The following is a 17530-nucleotide window of genomic DNA, read 5'->3' on the forward strand; positions in this document are numbered from 1 at the left end:
TGTTTGTAGTAAAGGTGTTTTTTTTTAATATATACTAATAAATATATTTATGTTTGAAAAGGACTTCAAACATAAAGGGGCAGGGATTTGATTTAGTACAAATGTACAGTTCTTAATTAAGAGAATAGTGGAATTTGGTAATTTGAATCTATAGCTTGAATCTAGCTTTTTCTTAAAGAAGTCAGAAGTAATTTTAGGACTAGTGGATGGCTTGTGGTGGTCTTAAATGCATGTTGATTCAAAACGCAGGGTAAAAATAAAAAGCATGATCAAACAAGCCAAGTGAAAAAGGTAAACTTTGTCAGCATGGAATTTTGCCCAACACTCTGTGGGTTGTCTTTCAAGGTTGCAAGTGAAGTTGTCTTCATTTTGGCCAACTTAGGTCACGGTGGCATGTTTTTTGGCAATTTATTTGGCTTTAAATAGATTGTCTGAATACCTCTTTCACTAGCACAGAAGAGGGGTACAAACTGCACGATAACAACTTGTTTTTGAATAACATAGAGCTTGTGTCAGTTTTGAGAAGCGAGAGGACATTTAGTGCATTTGCAAAGTTTTGCCAATTCATGGGCGAATTGAATCGATGAATTAACTTGTCTGAAGCAAGCGGTGCTGTTCTCTCTGCATATTCAACACACCGGAGAGTGAAAAACTCTTTAATATGAAAAATTACAGATGAATTATTCAAACTACTATTTAAGCTAACTAATGTCTGGGTTTTTTTAGTACCAGGAAACAGCTGAAGGCCAAGTGAATATGTTTAGAATATTTTATGGTAAAAGCATGTTTATCTGTGTTGTGGAACAATTTGCATGTAACAATGCTTGTAGAATCGGTTCAGGATGGTTTTGAAGCCTAAATAATCCTGGAACCTGGCAGATCAGTACATGCATTGCCAACATGATCAGCTGTTCCAATTTGTAGATAATATCAAAAGAGTTGGGAAAGCAGATTAAATGCCTAGAACAGAAAAGGGAAGGGGGCCTGATTTATAAATTATTTTGACTAGGGTGGAAACTTGATTGTGTTACTGCCTTATTTTCTTGAATAAAGTGTCCTCAGCTGTCACAGATGGTATTCCCCATTAACACAATATATTGAGAGAGGAATGTAGGAATATCATTCGATCATAATACGAAATGTTTGGTCTACTGTGAAGAATACTGGTTGCGTATTCAGTTACCTTTGTGTTGTACTTGCACTTTTCAAGTTAAATGTTTGTTTCTGTGTACTTTTACTAGTTCACAGGATATATTTAATAAACATATCATATTATGATGGTAATATATTTATAAATCTGTTTGAAATTTAATGGCCTCATAAGGTTATCTATGATGCAATCCAAATTAGTAAAATCAACCTGTCAACATTCTAATTCTGTAGTCAAAGCCTGATTATGTAATCTGCATCGAATTTGGGAGTCCTGCAAAACAACGCAAAATATTTGACATGTTGAAATGAATATGAAGCCCAGAAAAAGTAAAAACAATGGAAGGAGTTCCCTCCCTTGGTCATAAAGGAAAATAAAAAATTATGGTCAGCCATAGCCCAGGGCTGTATTGTGATTTTATGAGAGTATTCTGTGTAAACAAAATTAATATCCCACATTTTTCATAGCAGAGAAAAAAGCAGAGACGCATTCCAAAGACATACTTTATTTATTAATTACTAAACCATCTCTTTCTGTGGTGGCAAAGGGGCTCAAATCTGTTTGGGTGTAGGGTACAGGAGCAGAGTGATTAGTTTTGTGGAAGCATTGAGAAGGCAGCCTTGTCCATAGTATGATATAAACAGCGAGTTATTTCCTTGTTTATCTCGTCTAATTGGTATGTAGATATTAACATGACAGAAGGCCGTTATCAGGCGGAGATAGGTGTCATGTCAACAAGTGGTGACTACTGGGAACTGTGACTGGTAAACTTAGCAGACGGCAAATGTGTGAAATTAATCAGCCGTTCTCTTTATAACTCTTTATAACCCTGCAAGCTACAGCCCTAGACTGCTAGCAAGACACACCGTTTTTTTTGCCCCTCCCATCAATGCAAGTTGGTTGTTTCAATGGCCGAATTGTTTTTCGTTTATATCTGTTAGATAATTCTGGTATGCAAATTTTGCAGCAACGATTAGATGATTTGCGGATTCAACATTTAGAACTTATGTAACATGAATTTCATGAGATATTTTTTGTTTCGTAAAGTTTATATAAAACTTATTTAATAGGAAAAGAATTTAAAAGGCACTATATTCGTTAGAAGTGAAGAAACTGATACAGAATATTAATTTGTAAGGCCCTTTTTATTGTGTTAACAAGTTTGTGAAGAGAGTACATGCATATACATGTATCTTTGATCCTTATTTACATGGAATTTGTTATCAAAAGAGCTGATTTTAAACACACTGGTGCACTTTTAAGTCTTTTATGGATTGCAGCCGTATATGATCACTGGTCGAGCTAAATATTTCTCTTTACTGTCTCACATTATGAGCATTAATTGCTGTATAAATCAAATAAATACAATCAATGCTTTTCAGAAGTGCATGTGATAATCAAATGGTGCACAAAATTCAGCATCAGATTTGGATAAAAGTGCACATTAAACTTATCTAGTTTACATCAGTCCAAGGAGAGCGTTTCTCTGTCATGAACATGCATATTCATACTGATCAACATGTATCATAAAGAAATATACATTGATAATGAACAAAAAGAGGGAGGGGGAGATGGGTTGGAAAGATAACGAGGTCAGTTGATCGTCAAAGATTGAAGTTCGAGTCATTTTTTAAAACAACAACAAGATCATTTTTAAGAACTTGCCCTCAATGGATCACATGAGCAGACATTAAACTTTATAGCTGGAATAAAGTTCAAGGTGACAGAGAATGTTGAAAAATTTTAGACATGTTGATTATATATTTAAAAATAAATTAAAAAAAGAAAAAAGATGATTTGATATTCAATGATTTTGTTGTTGATTTAATGCTAGAAAAGTTCATCAAAGTAAAATATCTGAGAGCAAATATTATTGACAGGACCATTGTCAAACAATTTAAGAAGCCAAAAAGCTGATTTTTACTCAACCTAAGAAACATGATGCCTACAAATATTTATGATGAAACTACAGTGTTTAAAATTCAATAATTTTAAGGGAAAAAGTTACAAGACCAGCTATTTTTAGATGTCTAGAACTGTTTACACATTATGTTCTATCACAACTGAACAAAACGGTACTATTTAGGGTATTTCAGATTTTTGATTGGTATGCTTTAATTTTCATTTTATAGGCCTTGTACCAATTATTCCAAAAAATGAATAAATATATTCCACCCTAACATATCAAGCAATAATTTCATAACATAGATGTGGTTTTGACACTGTTAAGTTGACATTTCTCGGAAAGAAAAGCTAAACACCATGCAGAAATTAATTGAATTTATGCCCCCAGAATACACAAAGAAAGGTTATAAAAAAATAGGTTAGGGCTGGGGTAAGTGGTTCCAGTTAGTGCAACTGTTTGTGCAAGTGGCATCTCATTGATCCAGATTTGACCGCTCCAGGCTCCAGGTCTGTGCACAGATCCGAATTATAAGGACCTATCGGTACATGAATATGATTATTAACAAGAAGTCTGGATGTTCCAATAGAATAAGGATCGTATATAGTGATCTATTTCTGTTGCTAATTGGCATAATTGTCTTGTCCTGCAAAAAAATTGCCATCTGAATCATTTAACCAAATTGTGTGACCCCATTTTATATGGAACTGCTATGGATGATTATTTTTTCAGTTCCTGCAATTATGTTAGTCGCATAATACCAGTGCATGTGCCAATAAAAATCATGCTTGTTAAATATGGATGTCCGGATATATATTTATTATCATGTGTCTCGTTGATTGGTATTTTATATTGGACTTCAATTTGGCCTAGAAAGAATTTCAGCTGGTAAATTGTAATGATTACAATTTTAAGGTGAATTTTGTTGAAAATTGGACCATCAACCTATTTAAGGATCCAGCAAGTGTACCCATAAAAACTCTGATGCCTTCTCTTGTTGGCTACATTATAATTACTTATCAGTAATTTTTGGCTTGTAAGATTTAGAGTTGCTGCCAATTTAACAGGTTCAGTCAAATATTCAAGTATATTTTTTTAAATTAATAGAAAATTGATTTAATTTGTGTTCATGGGTTGTCTATTTCAACTTTGTCACTTGGAAAGAATAAATGCTCACGAATGTCTTGAAAAAATAAACAACTGATGATCATTATAAATTAAATTAAATTATTTTTAAATCATTGTCATTAATAAATGATAATGATGAATGCATCTCACGTGTCTTGAACATACACTTGGAATCCAAGCTGTCAGTTCAAGACTATCCCTCCGTATCTTGTTTGTCATCAAGAATGGAAGCAAATTGAGGTCATACAGTGTGTAATGGAGGCCAGCCTTGTTCACCACCTATTGTGACATATCACTGTAAAAACTTGTCTGTCAGAGAAGTCTTTTTTTTATTGCTGTAAAACTTCTTTTATGTGCAAAGAAGAGCTTACCCAAAGTTAATTTCCTTGATAAAGTTTGATTTTAATTTTTGCTGCAGCCTCATTCAGAATAGTTGTTTGTTTTTTTTTTCTACTGGGAATCCTTTTATATGCATTTAATTATGCTTTAAAAAAATTGAAAGGAATTGATTTTCCAGATTTTAAGTTTGAATTTTGTATCGTTACAGCATGTGAAGGCCTGAACCGTCCCTGTCAGAGTGGGGTATGTGACAATGGTAAATGCTGCCACCCCAACTGTATCGGAGGCTGTACTGGGGAGACAGACCGCGACTGTAAAGTCTGCAAAAACGTCGTCAGCATGATCAACAACCAGGCCATCTGCCAGAAGCAGTGTTTACCAGGAACCTATACAGTAAGTGCAGTAAAAATTGCTTAGAGCAAAAATTTTAAGGACCAGTGGATTAACTTTGATACATCCATTATTTGTTATATCTTACTTTGGTTTTTTTTTGGTAAAATTTTACAAGGATAGGACTTTAGGGTGGAACTTAACAAATCTTCATTGTATTAGTGACTTTGATATATTCATGTATGTGTTAAATGAGTTCTACTGTATGGAGAAAGGTGGATGGGGAGAGGATGGGGCAGGTGCTTGGAATGAAGGAGTGGGAGGGAGTGTTTGAATACCAGCAGTGAGTTATGTGTTAGGGAGGTGTGGGGGTGTGAACAGATGTATGGCTACACAATTACAAATGTTTAGTTGCAAAGGTCTATCATGACTTCAGTGTCTCCAAAGCTTTTGAACTTTGATTCATTTAATGACATAGTCAGGCCTTTGTTTTATTGTGATTTTATGCAGGTTTTGTTTTATTGGCTGTCTTTTTGCATATTTCTTTAATGTGCAAAAGTATTGTGGTCTGTGTAGCATGTTACAACTACAAGATGATTTACTGTGCACTGCTTGATAGACATATAAGGATAGGCTGTCACTTTAATGGTTTCTGGTTCAAATCCTAATGGGGATAATGTGGCTTACTACAGCATTGAGAAATCACTCACATAGCAAAACAGAATTTGAATCCCCCTTACTCTACTTGAAACAGCACAGGATTTGAAATATCCACAATTGTCAGCAAATGACAAAAATGATGGATGTGCAGACATGTTTTCAGTGTTATAAACTATGGGAGAGAGATTGGTCTTATGAATAAACGTTGTCTAGCAAATTATCAAAGGGTCACTGTTATATGGGTCTTTTTAAATGGAAGATGCACCTGCTAGTAGGTTAAATGTAATTGTACCAACAAGTACAATGAGGATTCTTGTTATTTCATCTCTCTCTCTCCCTCTCTGAGTGGTGTACAAAGTATGCAGTTATGCTGTAGGTGGAAAATGTCCTGAACTGGAGGTACACTAAACATCACATGAAAGAGTGCATCTGCAGGCAGCAAATGCTGTGTCTTATTTATATTAACCTGATTTGTGAATGCGGCAGAGTTAGAGCTGAGTGCAGATAGTTCAAGGGCAATTTTATCTTAGCAAATGCCTTATCCTGGAAAACACTGGAACTTTGCTAAGGAAATCCATCAGCATCTGAAATATATAGCAGACACATTTTTGAGTGTGGTCCCCGTAGACTTTAGCGGGGGAGATTTGCAGTGGAAAGGTTGTCTTGGGTCATATCTCTCAATCATTTGTGTATTGGCTCTGTATATATTAAAAGTGAATAACATAGTGATATATCTCACAGTATAATTACCTTGAGGAAGAAAAAAACCTACCCACATTTTTGTAATACATCAACGAATGCTATTCATCACGCAGATCTCTTCTGTTCTTTGTTTTGAGTAACCGAGATAATCAGCCGAAAAGTTGAATAATTCGATAGGAAGACGTACTATTCTGCTCTTACATGATCTGTTCCTTGAAAACAAATTTGATTATTTGTTTTAAAAAAAAAGATATTCATCAGGCATGAAAATCATATTGCATAAATAATCAGGTATTGTAGAATTTAATCATTTGACTGAATTTTTATTTCAAAAGGGGAGGTAGAATAACGACAAGATAAAGTGCATTTCAATTTAAAAATAGAAATTAACCAAAATATGCTGTAAAGTGGCACAAGACGAACATTTGTCTTTTGCGTCTTTCTAACAAGTGGTTAAGAAGTTTGATCGCAGATAAACCAGGAATCGAGAGGTACTTTCCCAAGTGACAATGTGAGAATCATTAGAGACGGATTTCATTGCTTAACATTGGTTTGTGTTTTCAATATGGAGGACATAAACTGAATTTTCCACTAATATGCCACCCATTTAGTAGTTTAAGTAGAACTCTCTTCAGGCGTTGTTACAGCATGTGTGGGTATACATAGTGCAATAAGATTATACCCCGTATTAACAGTGTTTTTGATATTTTGGAAAAAAAATTCTAATTTGCAAAAATAATAAAGAGTTAATTGCTTTGAATTATCGGTGGGCAAATATATTCTAGAATCTATTCACAAAGAAAGGGTTTGATGGAAAACTTGCACTAGCTAGACTGCCATCAGCTGACAAAGCAATCGAACCTAATTTCCACAAAAACCGTGCACTGACTCATAATCACCAAGAGTTTTCAATGAATTAAGGGGAAAATGTGGGAAACTGCCTTTTTTTTGCATAAGGAAGAGGTGAATGGCATTTCATCCTGTCGTCTACTAATAATGGCGTAATAACTCTCTATAGCTTGGGTGTCACCCGAGGTAACAAAAAACTGACGAACCTAAAAATTGGAAATTATTTTTTTACCCTTCATTTTTTGTATATGTTATGAAAAATTGGTTATTTCTTACGGGGGAAATGATATATCTGTCCAATTGTAATAGCCATAATGTTCCAAGTAATACTTTGTGTACTTAGAAAAGGTCTGTAAATTTGACATTGTTATAGCGCTTTCTGCACGTGGTCGTGGTTCCTGGATCATGGTGAACTCTGTACCCGCTAACCATTTCTCAAACTTTGTAGATCGGAAATTAATTTGAATAAAAATGGCACACCTATTTACAAATTCTTTTTTCATTTGAAACAGCTGCGAAGAAGAAGATGTCTTCTAGAGTATGAGTGCACAGATGTCATCCATTACAAACTGGTCAAGAACAACCAGACGGGGCTCCCTGGGGACTGCGTGGACAAATGTCTTGCAGGGTACCTCGAGTCCGCGGACGGACGTACCTGTAACAAGTGTGCAGACAAGTGTCCAAAAAGTAAGTTGATCCGAGCGTTTCATATTGCCAGCATCATGTTCATCTTCCATGGCTTCAGAGAAGATTCCAGAATTTGCTGGAATGATTATTATCTCTTAAAATTACCTATACTACACTTACTGAAAAGTTATTGATGAAATTGATAAAACAGTGGTAAATTTTGTTTTTTTATCTATTGAAATATTCAGATGTATATGAGAAAAAGGTTATAAGGTTTCATGTTCTAAAAAATGAAAAAAATATTTTGATGCAGGTTGCAATGGAAAGAAGCTTGAAACTGCTGCCCAGTCACAAGACATGTTTGGCTGTACCATCATTGTCAATCATCTGGAAATCAGAATTACTAGAGGAAGTAAGTACAAACTCTATCTAGTTGGCTAATTGTCGACAGATCATGAGTCAGTGCCCTTTCGCTGAATGTGTTTGAATCCCAGGATTAAAGGAAAGATACTGATCAGATGTCACTAAAAATAAATCGGTATTTATTTAGAAAACATTACGGTTCAGGTACGAATGGAATAACATTTTTGTTTCATGTATCCGGAAAGAGCTGTTTTAACATACCAGGTTATGAGAGTTTGACACAGATGTAGGCGACAGGGCAAAAAAGGCCTCACACTGTTAACCTCGCCTAATCTATATATTCAGATAAATCTAGTAGTTCAGGTTCTTATTTCACAAAAATGTTCTAAATCATAAAGCATATAAATTATTAATGTTAGTGGAGCGTTGAGTTTCATTATTATATACAGAAGTACATAGCAGCTGTTGCCCTTCAGTCTTGTATCCACAACCATGTATTAAGTTCAGTGGAGTGAATTAAGGATTACCCATAGCATACTTTGCAAGCAGAACATACACAATTAATTTCACAGAGAGAAAGTATTCTGTAGTTTGTTTTATATTTAATAATAGTGTCATATGGGGAAAAGCAAGGTGTATCATAAAAAACATAATTTCACAAAGATTATATGAAAGCAAAGCATAGTGCAGTTTGTTTGTTATCTGTGTTTGGTTTTGCAGTGATTTTTAGTAGAGCATCACTTGAATATTCTTCAACTATTTTGTAGCACATACATTCATGTGTGCCTTTCAGTACTCTCAGTACTTTGATGTAGTCATTGCTGCCTGTTAGTTTTGACAGTACATGTACATAGTTTAGAATAATGCCTGCAATGATCATCATTTGTTGTGTTTGTAGGCAATGTGGCCCAGGAGTTAGAAAGAAACCTTGGTCAAATTGAGGAAGTTCAAGGATATATCTGGATTCATCACTCCAACACTCTCCTATCTCTGGGCTTCTTCAAAAATCTGCGCAAAATCCACGGCAAAAACAGCAACTCAAATAAGTGAGTCCACTCTGGCTGTTTATTTGTTCACATTTTTTTAAAATACATTTTTGAAGCATTGTGAATTATGATTTAGTTTTCAATATATGTATATGTTTATAACCCTCTTCGTATAAAATGGCTATATATTAAGGCTGTTATGTATTTGTAAGTCTGAACATGGTTTTTTTTCTCAGTTTCTCTCTACTTGTCCATGACAACATGAACCTACAGGAACTGTTCCCAGAAAACGTCCAGAACAACCTGGAAATTTTGAATGGCAACATGTTCTTCCACTACAATCGCAAACTCTGTTACAACAAGATCAAAAGTTTTGAGAGCAAGGTTAAGATGGATAACAAGAGCAAGAATGATATTTCTGATAGTTCAAATGGAGACCAAATGCCATGTAAGAAATTACCTCATTCATTTGCTCTGCAAAAAAAGTATGGATTGCATAAACTCTGAAGAATTTGATGTTCAAATAAGTTTATAGTAATTGTGGGTGTTTTGACTAGGGTCAATGAAGATGCACAGTACTATATTTCTTTGTCAGGTGCTACAACTACCTATAGATAGTTCTTTTTTTCTAAATGACTAAAATTTCCCAAAGATGTTAAATTAATGTGAATGTATCAAACAACTGAATCTGAAGTATATTGTTTGTATTGGCACTTGATGAAAATAAATTTGATCAAAAGTATCAATTTGAGATTTAGCATTATGGGTAAGTTGAGTTAGATATTTTTGGTTGTAAAATATATATAACATTTTTTTAATGTGATGTAAGCTACCATCTGCCAAAATTACTGTTTCATTCCAGATGATGATGTTCTTGAAGCTTGTTTGTCTTATTGGAGGGGGGATGATTATTTTTCTTGTGTTTATGAATCATAAGGTCAACAAATTTTGCCGTCAGCTCTGCTCTTGACTGGCTTTCCTTTTCTTGTCTGAGCAACCAAAATAAAGCAGTGAGTGGGGAATGGACCCTGATGTGCATGGTATCGACATGTTTTCATCAGGCATGTCAAAAAAACCATTCGTAAACATCAGGCGCAATACAAGTTCATTGAACTTTTCCTATCCTGTTTACCTGTAAATTGCACTTTTGAGTACATGTTCTTATTTAAATATTCATATGAATTTTAGAAGTTTTTTTCCCCCCCTTTACAGATAATTTTCTTTATATAAGAGATAGGTGGATATTTTCTTGTAGATGATTGATCGTAGTGTTTCATTAGATTAAAAATATTACAGATGTTTTTAAAATACCAGTACAGGAATTTTTACATTCACTTTAAGACATTTTTGGGGGGAATTAAAAAAAAAATTGAAAATTAGTTTTCTGTTTTCCCCTTAATTTATACATGTACTGTAAAGAGTTAAGCTGCTTTATTTCCAGTAAATGAAATACTCCTTTGATCGGTCCTTGCACAAAGAACAAGATCTCCTTGTTACATAACTCTGCTGTATTTGATATCTCTCCCTCCTTCTTGTGTCCACACAGGCAACTTGAGACACATAGTCCTCAGGGTTAAAACTGTGACTCACAACTTTGCTTTTCTGCTATGGAACAACAGCAAATTTCCAGATCAACGCAATTTGCTAAGCTATGTTATCGTCTATAGAGAAGCGTAAGTGGATGTTGCGGACACCCCCAATTATCTTAGATCCACCGCTCCACCTCTTCATGTAGATTGTTTTTATTCGTAGCCTTTTCCGTTCCAGTGATGTACGACTTAGTGTATGATCGCCCTACCTTTTTATTCACCTGTTACATCTAGCTATGATTCTCTATGTTTTGCATGTTGACCAAAGCTTATGTATGTCCCCGCTATATCTCTATACAGGCACAGTGACGACCCTGAATCTGACTGTAGTTAAGATTGCCGCACGGATTGCTTTTCTTCGTTGGGATAACTTCAAATCCTCCGACCCTCGTCAATTGCTAAGCTATGTTATCAGCTGGAAAGAGGCGTAAGTAAAACTTACCATAAAGCTTCCATATTAATTAAGGATGCAGGCTTACATATGTAACCATACAAAAATTGATTTCTTATTAGACTGTTCTTGTGAAGATCGCATGTGAAAATATATGTAAGTTATAGCTGTTTTGGAATTTGTCATAAAAATAACGTTTTTTTACTATTCAAAAGTGACCGTGGTCACAGCTATACATTCCGATGCAAACCTTTCTGAGCTTTGTTATTTTGGATTTAAGGTCACGTAGCCTGTGAAATTATCCCAGAATAATTTGTGATAGAAATACTGTGTGGTAAATCTGTGTAGAACTTTAATACTTTACATTTTTTTGTCAATTATGTGTTCCATAGGTACTAGATGTTGATCCCTTGACATCAATCCTTTAATTCCTGAAATGTTACCTACGTACAAATAGTATTTTAGTATAGAACTATTATTTTTTCTTAATCGTCTAAGTGTTATTTAGGTTAATTATCCAAGTTACCATTATTTTGTGAGTTAAGAACTATTTTTAGAAGTATGAATGAAATACAGTGTAATTTTTAAATAGGAAAGAGATTACAATGTTCTCTGAATTCCTAAACATTTATCATAGTTGGCTATTTACATTTATGTCATATTTTTAGCATGCTCTCTCTATTTTCAAACAGAACAAATTGCCAGGTCTGAAATTCTTTTAGATGTACATGTAGAAGTTAATCTGATAAACAAATTGCTACATTTTTCAAGTTTCAATTAAATCTCATTAATTATATTATGCAGCTTTATATTTAAATTGTATGATAATTAGATGTCATTATAAGGTTGATTTGTAAACTACAGAGTTCAAAGTCACTAACTTAAATGAAGATGCTGAATGAATTACCAGATCATTGTATGTTCTATTTATGACAAATTGTTTGCTTATTCTGGCCACACTTTGAGTGTCAGCTCTTTGGTTTTTAAGCCCTTTGGGTTCTACTATGGGGGTGACTGTGTTTTGGACCCAGTGGGTGTCAGGTACAAAACCCATATTTCTCCCAACAATTGTTCTTTTCCTGACATTAGACTCCCGGAATGAAGGTGGTTGTCCCCAGGGTCTTAAGTTTATAAATATTGTAATGACAATGTTTGTACAAATTTTTTCCTGAAATAGCCTAGGATCGTAACAGTAGGAGTGAGGTCTGTTAATGAGGCATGTTAAAATGTTCTAAATATTTGCATTGTTTAATGTGTCATAACAAGTATAAATAAGGGAAATGTAGATATTAGCCTTTCCGGTGGAAAATGAAATTTAAATCATGCTGATGCATAATATTACAATACTTTACTTACATTACTGCACATTAGGGCCTGTTTGAAAATTAAGAGATTAGTGAATAATATTGCACAGAAAGCATAAAGACATCTTAATCTATAAATAATCGCACCTTACTCCCCAGTGTTAGATGTTTTTCTTTCCAAAGTGATTTATTTCAAGGTAATTTGGCTCTAAGAAACAGGTGGAATGTGTAGGTAGAACTGCCATTCTTCCCAATTGGCTAGAGGCATCAGAAGTTTACTCAATAATTTATTGATATTCTCTCTTGCACAGGAAGTTGCTGAAAGGAATGATGGGTAGAAACTATGTTTTTCTCTGTTTTGCAGGCCATTTAAAAATCTTTCAATCTATGAAGGCAGAGATGCTTGCGATAACGATGTGTAAGTTAATTTTCATTCATGTCTAATTTTTCCCTTAAAAAAGGCTGACTTGAGTTTAATTAGGTTTCTAATGGAGTACTGAAGAGGAATTAGATGTAAAGTTTACCATTTTATATAGATGATATTTGTATGATAAGTTGCAGTAAACATTCTGTAATGTGTCAGACTTGATAAAATGCACATTTTCTTCAGACAGATGGTTTGAATTTTTAGCACTCTCTGTTTAATTTTTTATTTCAATTTAAATGAACGTAAAATTTCCATATTTACTATTCAAAACCCTAAATATGCTTGCTCTGTAAATCTTTGCGAGAAGGATTTATAGAATAGAAATATGATCATAATACTTTTCAAGACACCTTCAATATGTTTATACAAAGTCTTCTACTGAAAACTTCTGATGTTCTCTTTTAGATGGTATACAAAAGATATTCTGAACAAAATGGACAAAGATGAGGATTATGCGACGGCCCTGCTGCTGAATCTAAAACCCTGGACGCAGTATGCAGTTTACGTACAAACCTATACCACTTCGTCTGCCAAATATGGAGCCATCAGCAGTATTGTCTACTTCACAACTCTTCCCTACTGTAAGTTTTATAAATTGGCAGAATTTGTTTTTCTTTTTCAAAAATGATTTTGTTTGAATTTTTATGACGAGAAAGCAAAATTTTGATTACATATGTCTTAAATGGTATAAATCTGCTTCAGTACTTGAGAATACCTACAAAAACTCTCAGTAACTTTAACATTTGTTAAGAAATGATAGGGTTTAACAATTGTACACACAGTGAGCCATATGCTAAAATCGTCTTGTACCCTTTGCAGACCCTACTATACCAGACAAGTTACGAGTGAAGGCGTTGGCCCCAGGGACACTGAAAATCATGTGGAACCCCCCTGCCAACCCTCACGGCAATGTTACACATTATGAGTTGTATTGGAGAAAGCGCCCACTAGTGCATGAAAAATTCAATGAAAGAGACTACTGCTCAGAACGTATGTGTTGATGAAATTTGATAGATATTGAAATAAATATTTTGAGCTTCATAAAATGAACTAATTATATTATCATAAACAAATTGAATTTTATATTCAGCAAGACTTAGGAAAAGATATTTTTTTAATGAAGGAAATAAACTGAGAAACTTAAGTTGACTAAATGAATTTTGATGTTGAGGATGATAATTGCAATGATGCTCTGTATTGCAGCACTAGACACTCTTCTTGACCAATCGGACGATTTGTATGATGAGGAGGACAAAATGGATACATCGCGTGATCTAGATCTATCTAACAATAAGACCATTCAGGGCGAGTGTACCTGCCCAAAGACCCTCGAAGAAGAGGAAGAGGAGAGGAAGGAGAGAGAGATGCAGATAGCGTTTGAGAACTTCTTACATAACTATGTCTATCTCAAAAGGTAAATGTCGGTGGCATGCTGAAGTAGCCTTTGACAAAGTTAACACTGACTAGGGAAAAATGGCAGAAATTTGCATTTTGTGAGACAGCTATACTATATAAGAGAGTTTTTTTGAGATATTTACCTAGTGTGCATTTACTATATAGTTGAATTTTTGAATATATAAGCCATACACTGAATATCTATATTTAATTGATTTTGATCCCCATGTAAACTCAATAAGTATTCTATTTATTTTTATCAGTGAATTTTAATCTCCCAGTTTTCAGTGTGTTGGTTTTTTTCTATTGAATGTCCATCCCCATATTAAATTGTCTGCCATTTCCTTAGATGCAAATATTTCAGGAGGAATGACAAAATTATGATAATCAGGAAAAACACTACTAATAATTGGTGGGGGGCACACATAGAGCCCAAAACAATTAAACTGCATGGGGAAATTGCCAATAAACGGTTGTAGAAATATATTCACCTTTACAAAATACAAGGAAATCTTTGAATTCCGTGAATTGGAATGTCACTAGAATTATGTATTTGTTAAAAAAAAAAGGTCTCAGTTATTTTTTTTCTTCTTCAGATTTTTTTCCCTACATATTGTAAAATAGAATGTCAGCATGATTTATGAAATTTGCAAGTGATATGTATTCATGATCTTAAATGTTTATTTAATGTTGTTCATTCTCTATTTTCTATATTTATATGTCCGTTTACACTTTAATTTTTTTCTGGAATTGCTGCATATAATTGTTATGAAACATTTCCCTTCAGTATTTAAATATAGTGACTCAATTTTCCAATTCATGATTTTTATGGGAGGGGAAACCCAACCAAAATTAGCATGCCACAATGCAAATTGTGTGGGGTTTATTTTATATCAATTTTCCACAATCTTCATTTGCTGTTGTATATAAATATCATGGCCAACTTCATCAAAGGGGACATAACCATGTCAAGCACCAAATTTGTCTATGCTACACGCAAACTGGGCAGAACAAGAGATCACTTAGTCTACAACCTCTATGTGATTATTTTTTGTTCATCCTTACATGTATGTTTTTATCTACATTTTTATGTTACTCATTTTATTTAAAAATTGCATTCATCATGCTTTTACACAATGGAAAAACACCCAAAATGCAATCATTAAGCTTTTATACAATGGAAAAAAAAAACTTTAAATGCAACATAAAAGCATCCTAATAAAAAACTACACTGCAATATTTTTGGGCTGAAGCAAAGGATTCTGCCACCATGCTGGGCTATTTTTATATTCTTCACTCCAATTTATACCTGAGTTTATTTTTTTTTATCCATTTTTGGAAAAATTTGAAAAGGGAATCTAAATGCTTGTTCTAATCCGTAAGAATGTGTGTGTTAAATCATAATGTATGTGTTATGTGTACTTTTCACTAACATTTTGTTCCTGCAGGCAAGTTCTCTCTCTCTCTCTCTCGCATCATATGTCATTTCTATTTCTTAATGTTAACCAATTCTTTGTTATCACATCTAGGCACAAACAAGATCGGTAAGTAAAGAGATGAAATGAAGCAGATTTTTCAACAACAACAAAAAAGTTTTCATTAAAAATCGTCTGTATGAGTGAAGCACCATCTGCATTTTTCAAAAAAATTAAAAACTAAACTCTGTAACTCTTCCAAAATCCTACCATCCAGGGAAAATTTTTGTGTTCACTATATGTAGACTGCATCTTGAAATTTATCACTTTTAAAATTCAAATTTTGTAATAGTGAAATCCCTCCACTTGTATAATCACCATATACCACTTGTAAATTACAGTAATTTAATTTTAGTTTCTACTTTTAGTTTCATTTTTGTGTTTCACTTTACAAAAAAAAAAACCATACCCATTGTCTTGTAATCTGTATATATTTCTATATAATTTTCCATATATTCTTTTCTTCATACAATATTTATATTCAGGTGTTTGTATTGTATAGACACACTCAACAAAAATTTTCCCTACCTGTATTCTATCATGGCATAACATTGAATTTGAAGTGCACAAGAAAGTTTTCATAACTGGGAAATTTTTGTTTTCTTGTTGATTAAACTTTTTGCTGTTTGAAGTTTGGCATTATATTTTTGGGGGAAATGGGTAATTGCTATGAATGAAATTGAGCTTTAATTTTGAGTTGCAATTTCCATTTCAGAGTCTTGTTTTTTTTAAATAAAGTTTGACTTGATTTTGAAAGATGCCTCTCCTGATCTCGCAATTCATCAATAATAGATCCCAAATGGGTGAAATTAAAATGAAATATTTCCAACTGTAAAGCTCTTGATTTTGTTTTTACAAGATATGCTCAATATCTGCAACATGCAGTTATATTCATAATGGATTTGATCAAACAATACTGATACATTGGAAATGCAGTTCAAACAATGAATTTACTGAAATATCTTTTAATCATTTTATTTATTTATAAATGTTATGCTGTGATGGAATGCATTATTTGAATACAAATACTCGCTAGTCAGCCGCCGTCCTGATGCAGTGTGAAGCTAATGATAATAAAAAGGAGAAGTTTCCTCCCCTACAAATTCTTTAATTTTAACAGTTAAAAAATATCTGTTTTCTGTTTTTAAAATGTGTGGAGGTAATTTGATGGACAATTCAATCACAAGGGGGCATTTAAAGGCAGATTTTAATTTCAGTTATGTACATATATTTACTTATGATATTTCTTTGTTGGTTTTGATAGGGAGATAAAGGGGAGATAAAAAGGAGGTAATGCTTGGAAGGGAGGAGGGGGTAAAAATGAAATTTAAAACTAACAATGCACATAATGTGTCTAAATATTCATAGTAGTGGGTGGGTGGGATATAATCAGATGTGAAACAGAAATTTAGATGAGTGTAACGTTCAGAAATTTGATTAAAAGTCATTGTCAGTTAGAGACGTGATTGAATTGTGCAGTCCAATATTCATGTATAGAGCGAGAGATGTTTGTATTGTTTTGTTACGACGTCTGGTGTTGATGTTAGAGTCTGATTTCTCTCTTGACCTCTTTCTCTTTCTTTGGATCTGAAATCTTCAACCCTGGGGTGCTGCATAGATTGTTCAATGCCAGTCTCTTGCTTCATAGCTTACTGTCTGCGGATGGCGCTGCTCTACTTTTCTCTGTTCTCTTCCTGTTCTTGTCTGGTGTCAATGTGCAGTCTATTTATAACCAATAAGCCTGCTGTATTTTTGAGGTCTCCTACTGGATTCTGACCCCCCACCCCCACCCCCAGAGAAAACTTTCAATTTTTTTTTAAGGTACAAAACTTTTACAGGAAACGTTTGATATATGATTGGATATATGATTGGAAATTCTGGCCTCATGACCAGTTTATACTGGTTATAATAA

At 33.8% G+C, this 17530-nt stretch overlaps 1 protein-coding gene across 4 annotated transcripts in view; it reads left to right on the plus strand.

The window, feature by feature from the left end:
* Positions 1-17530, plus strand: part of LOC128177663 (insulin-like peptide receptor) — a 49650-nt gene that overhangs the window by 18419 nt on the left and 13701 nt on the right. For 2 of the 4 annotated variants that reach the window (XM_052844461.1, XM_052844463.1), the window contains exons 3-13: positions 4729-4913; positions 7574-7748; positions 8002-8100; positions 8950-9097; positions 9274-9485; positions 10927-11053; positions 12686-12739; positions 13154-13329; positions 13568-13738; positions 13952-14162; positions 15673-15687. In XM_052844461.1, coding sequence (XP_052700421.1) covers positions 4729-4913; positions 7574-7748; positions 8002-8100; positions 8950-9097; positions 9274-9485; positions 10927-11053; positions 12686-12739; positions 13154-13329; positions 13568-13738; positions 13952-14162; positions 15673-15687 — 1573 coding nt within the window. The remainder of the gene's footprint in view (positions 1-4728; positions 4914-7573; positions 7749-8001; positions 8101-8949; positions 9098-9273; positions 9486-10926; positions 11054-12685; positions 12740-13153; positions 13330-13567; positions 13739-13951; positions 14163-15672; positions 15688-17530) is intronic. The other 2 variants (XM_052844462.1, XM_052844465.1) reach the window with 1 other exon arrangement.

This window comes from Crassostrea angulata, chromosome 3, assembly GCF_025612915.1.
Source record: "Crassostrea angulata isolate pt1a10 chromosome 3, ASM2561291v2, whole genome shotgun sequence".
NCBI lineage: Eukaryota > Metazoa > Mollusca > Bivalvia > Ostreida > Ostreidae > Magallana > Magallana angulata.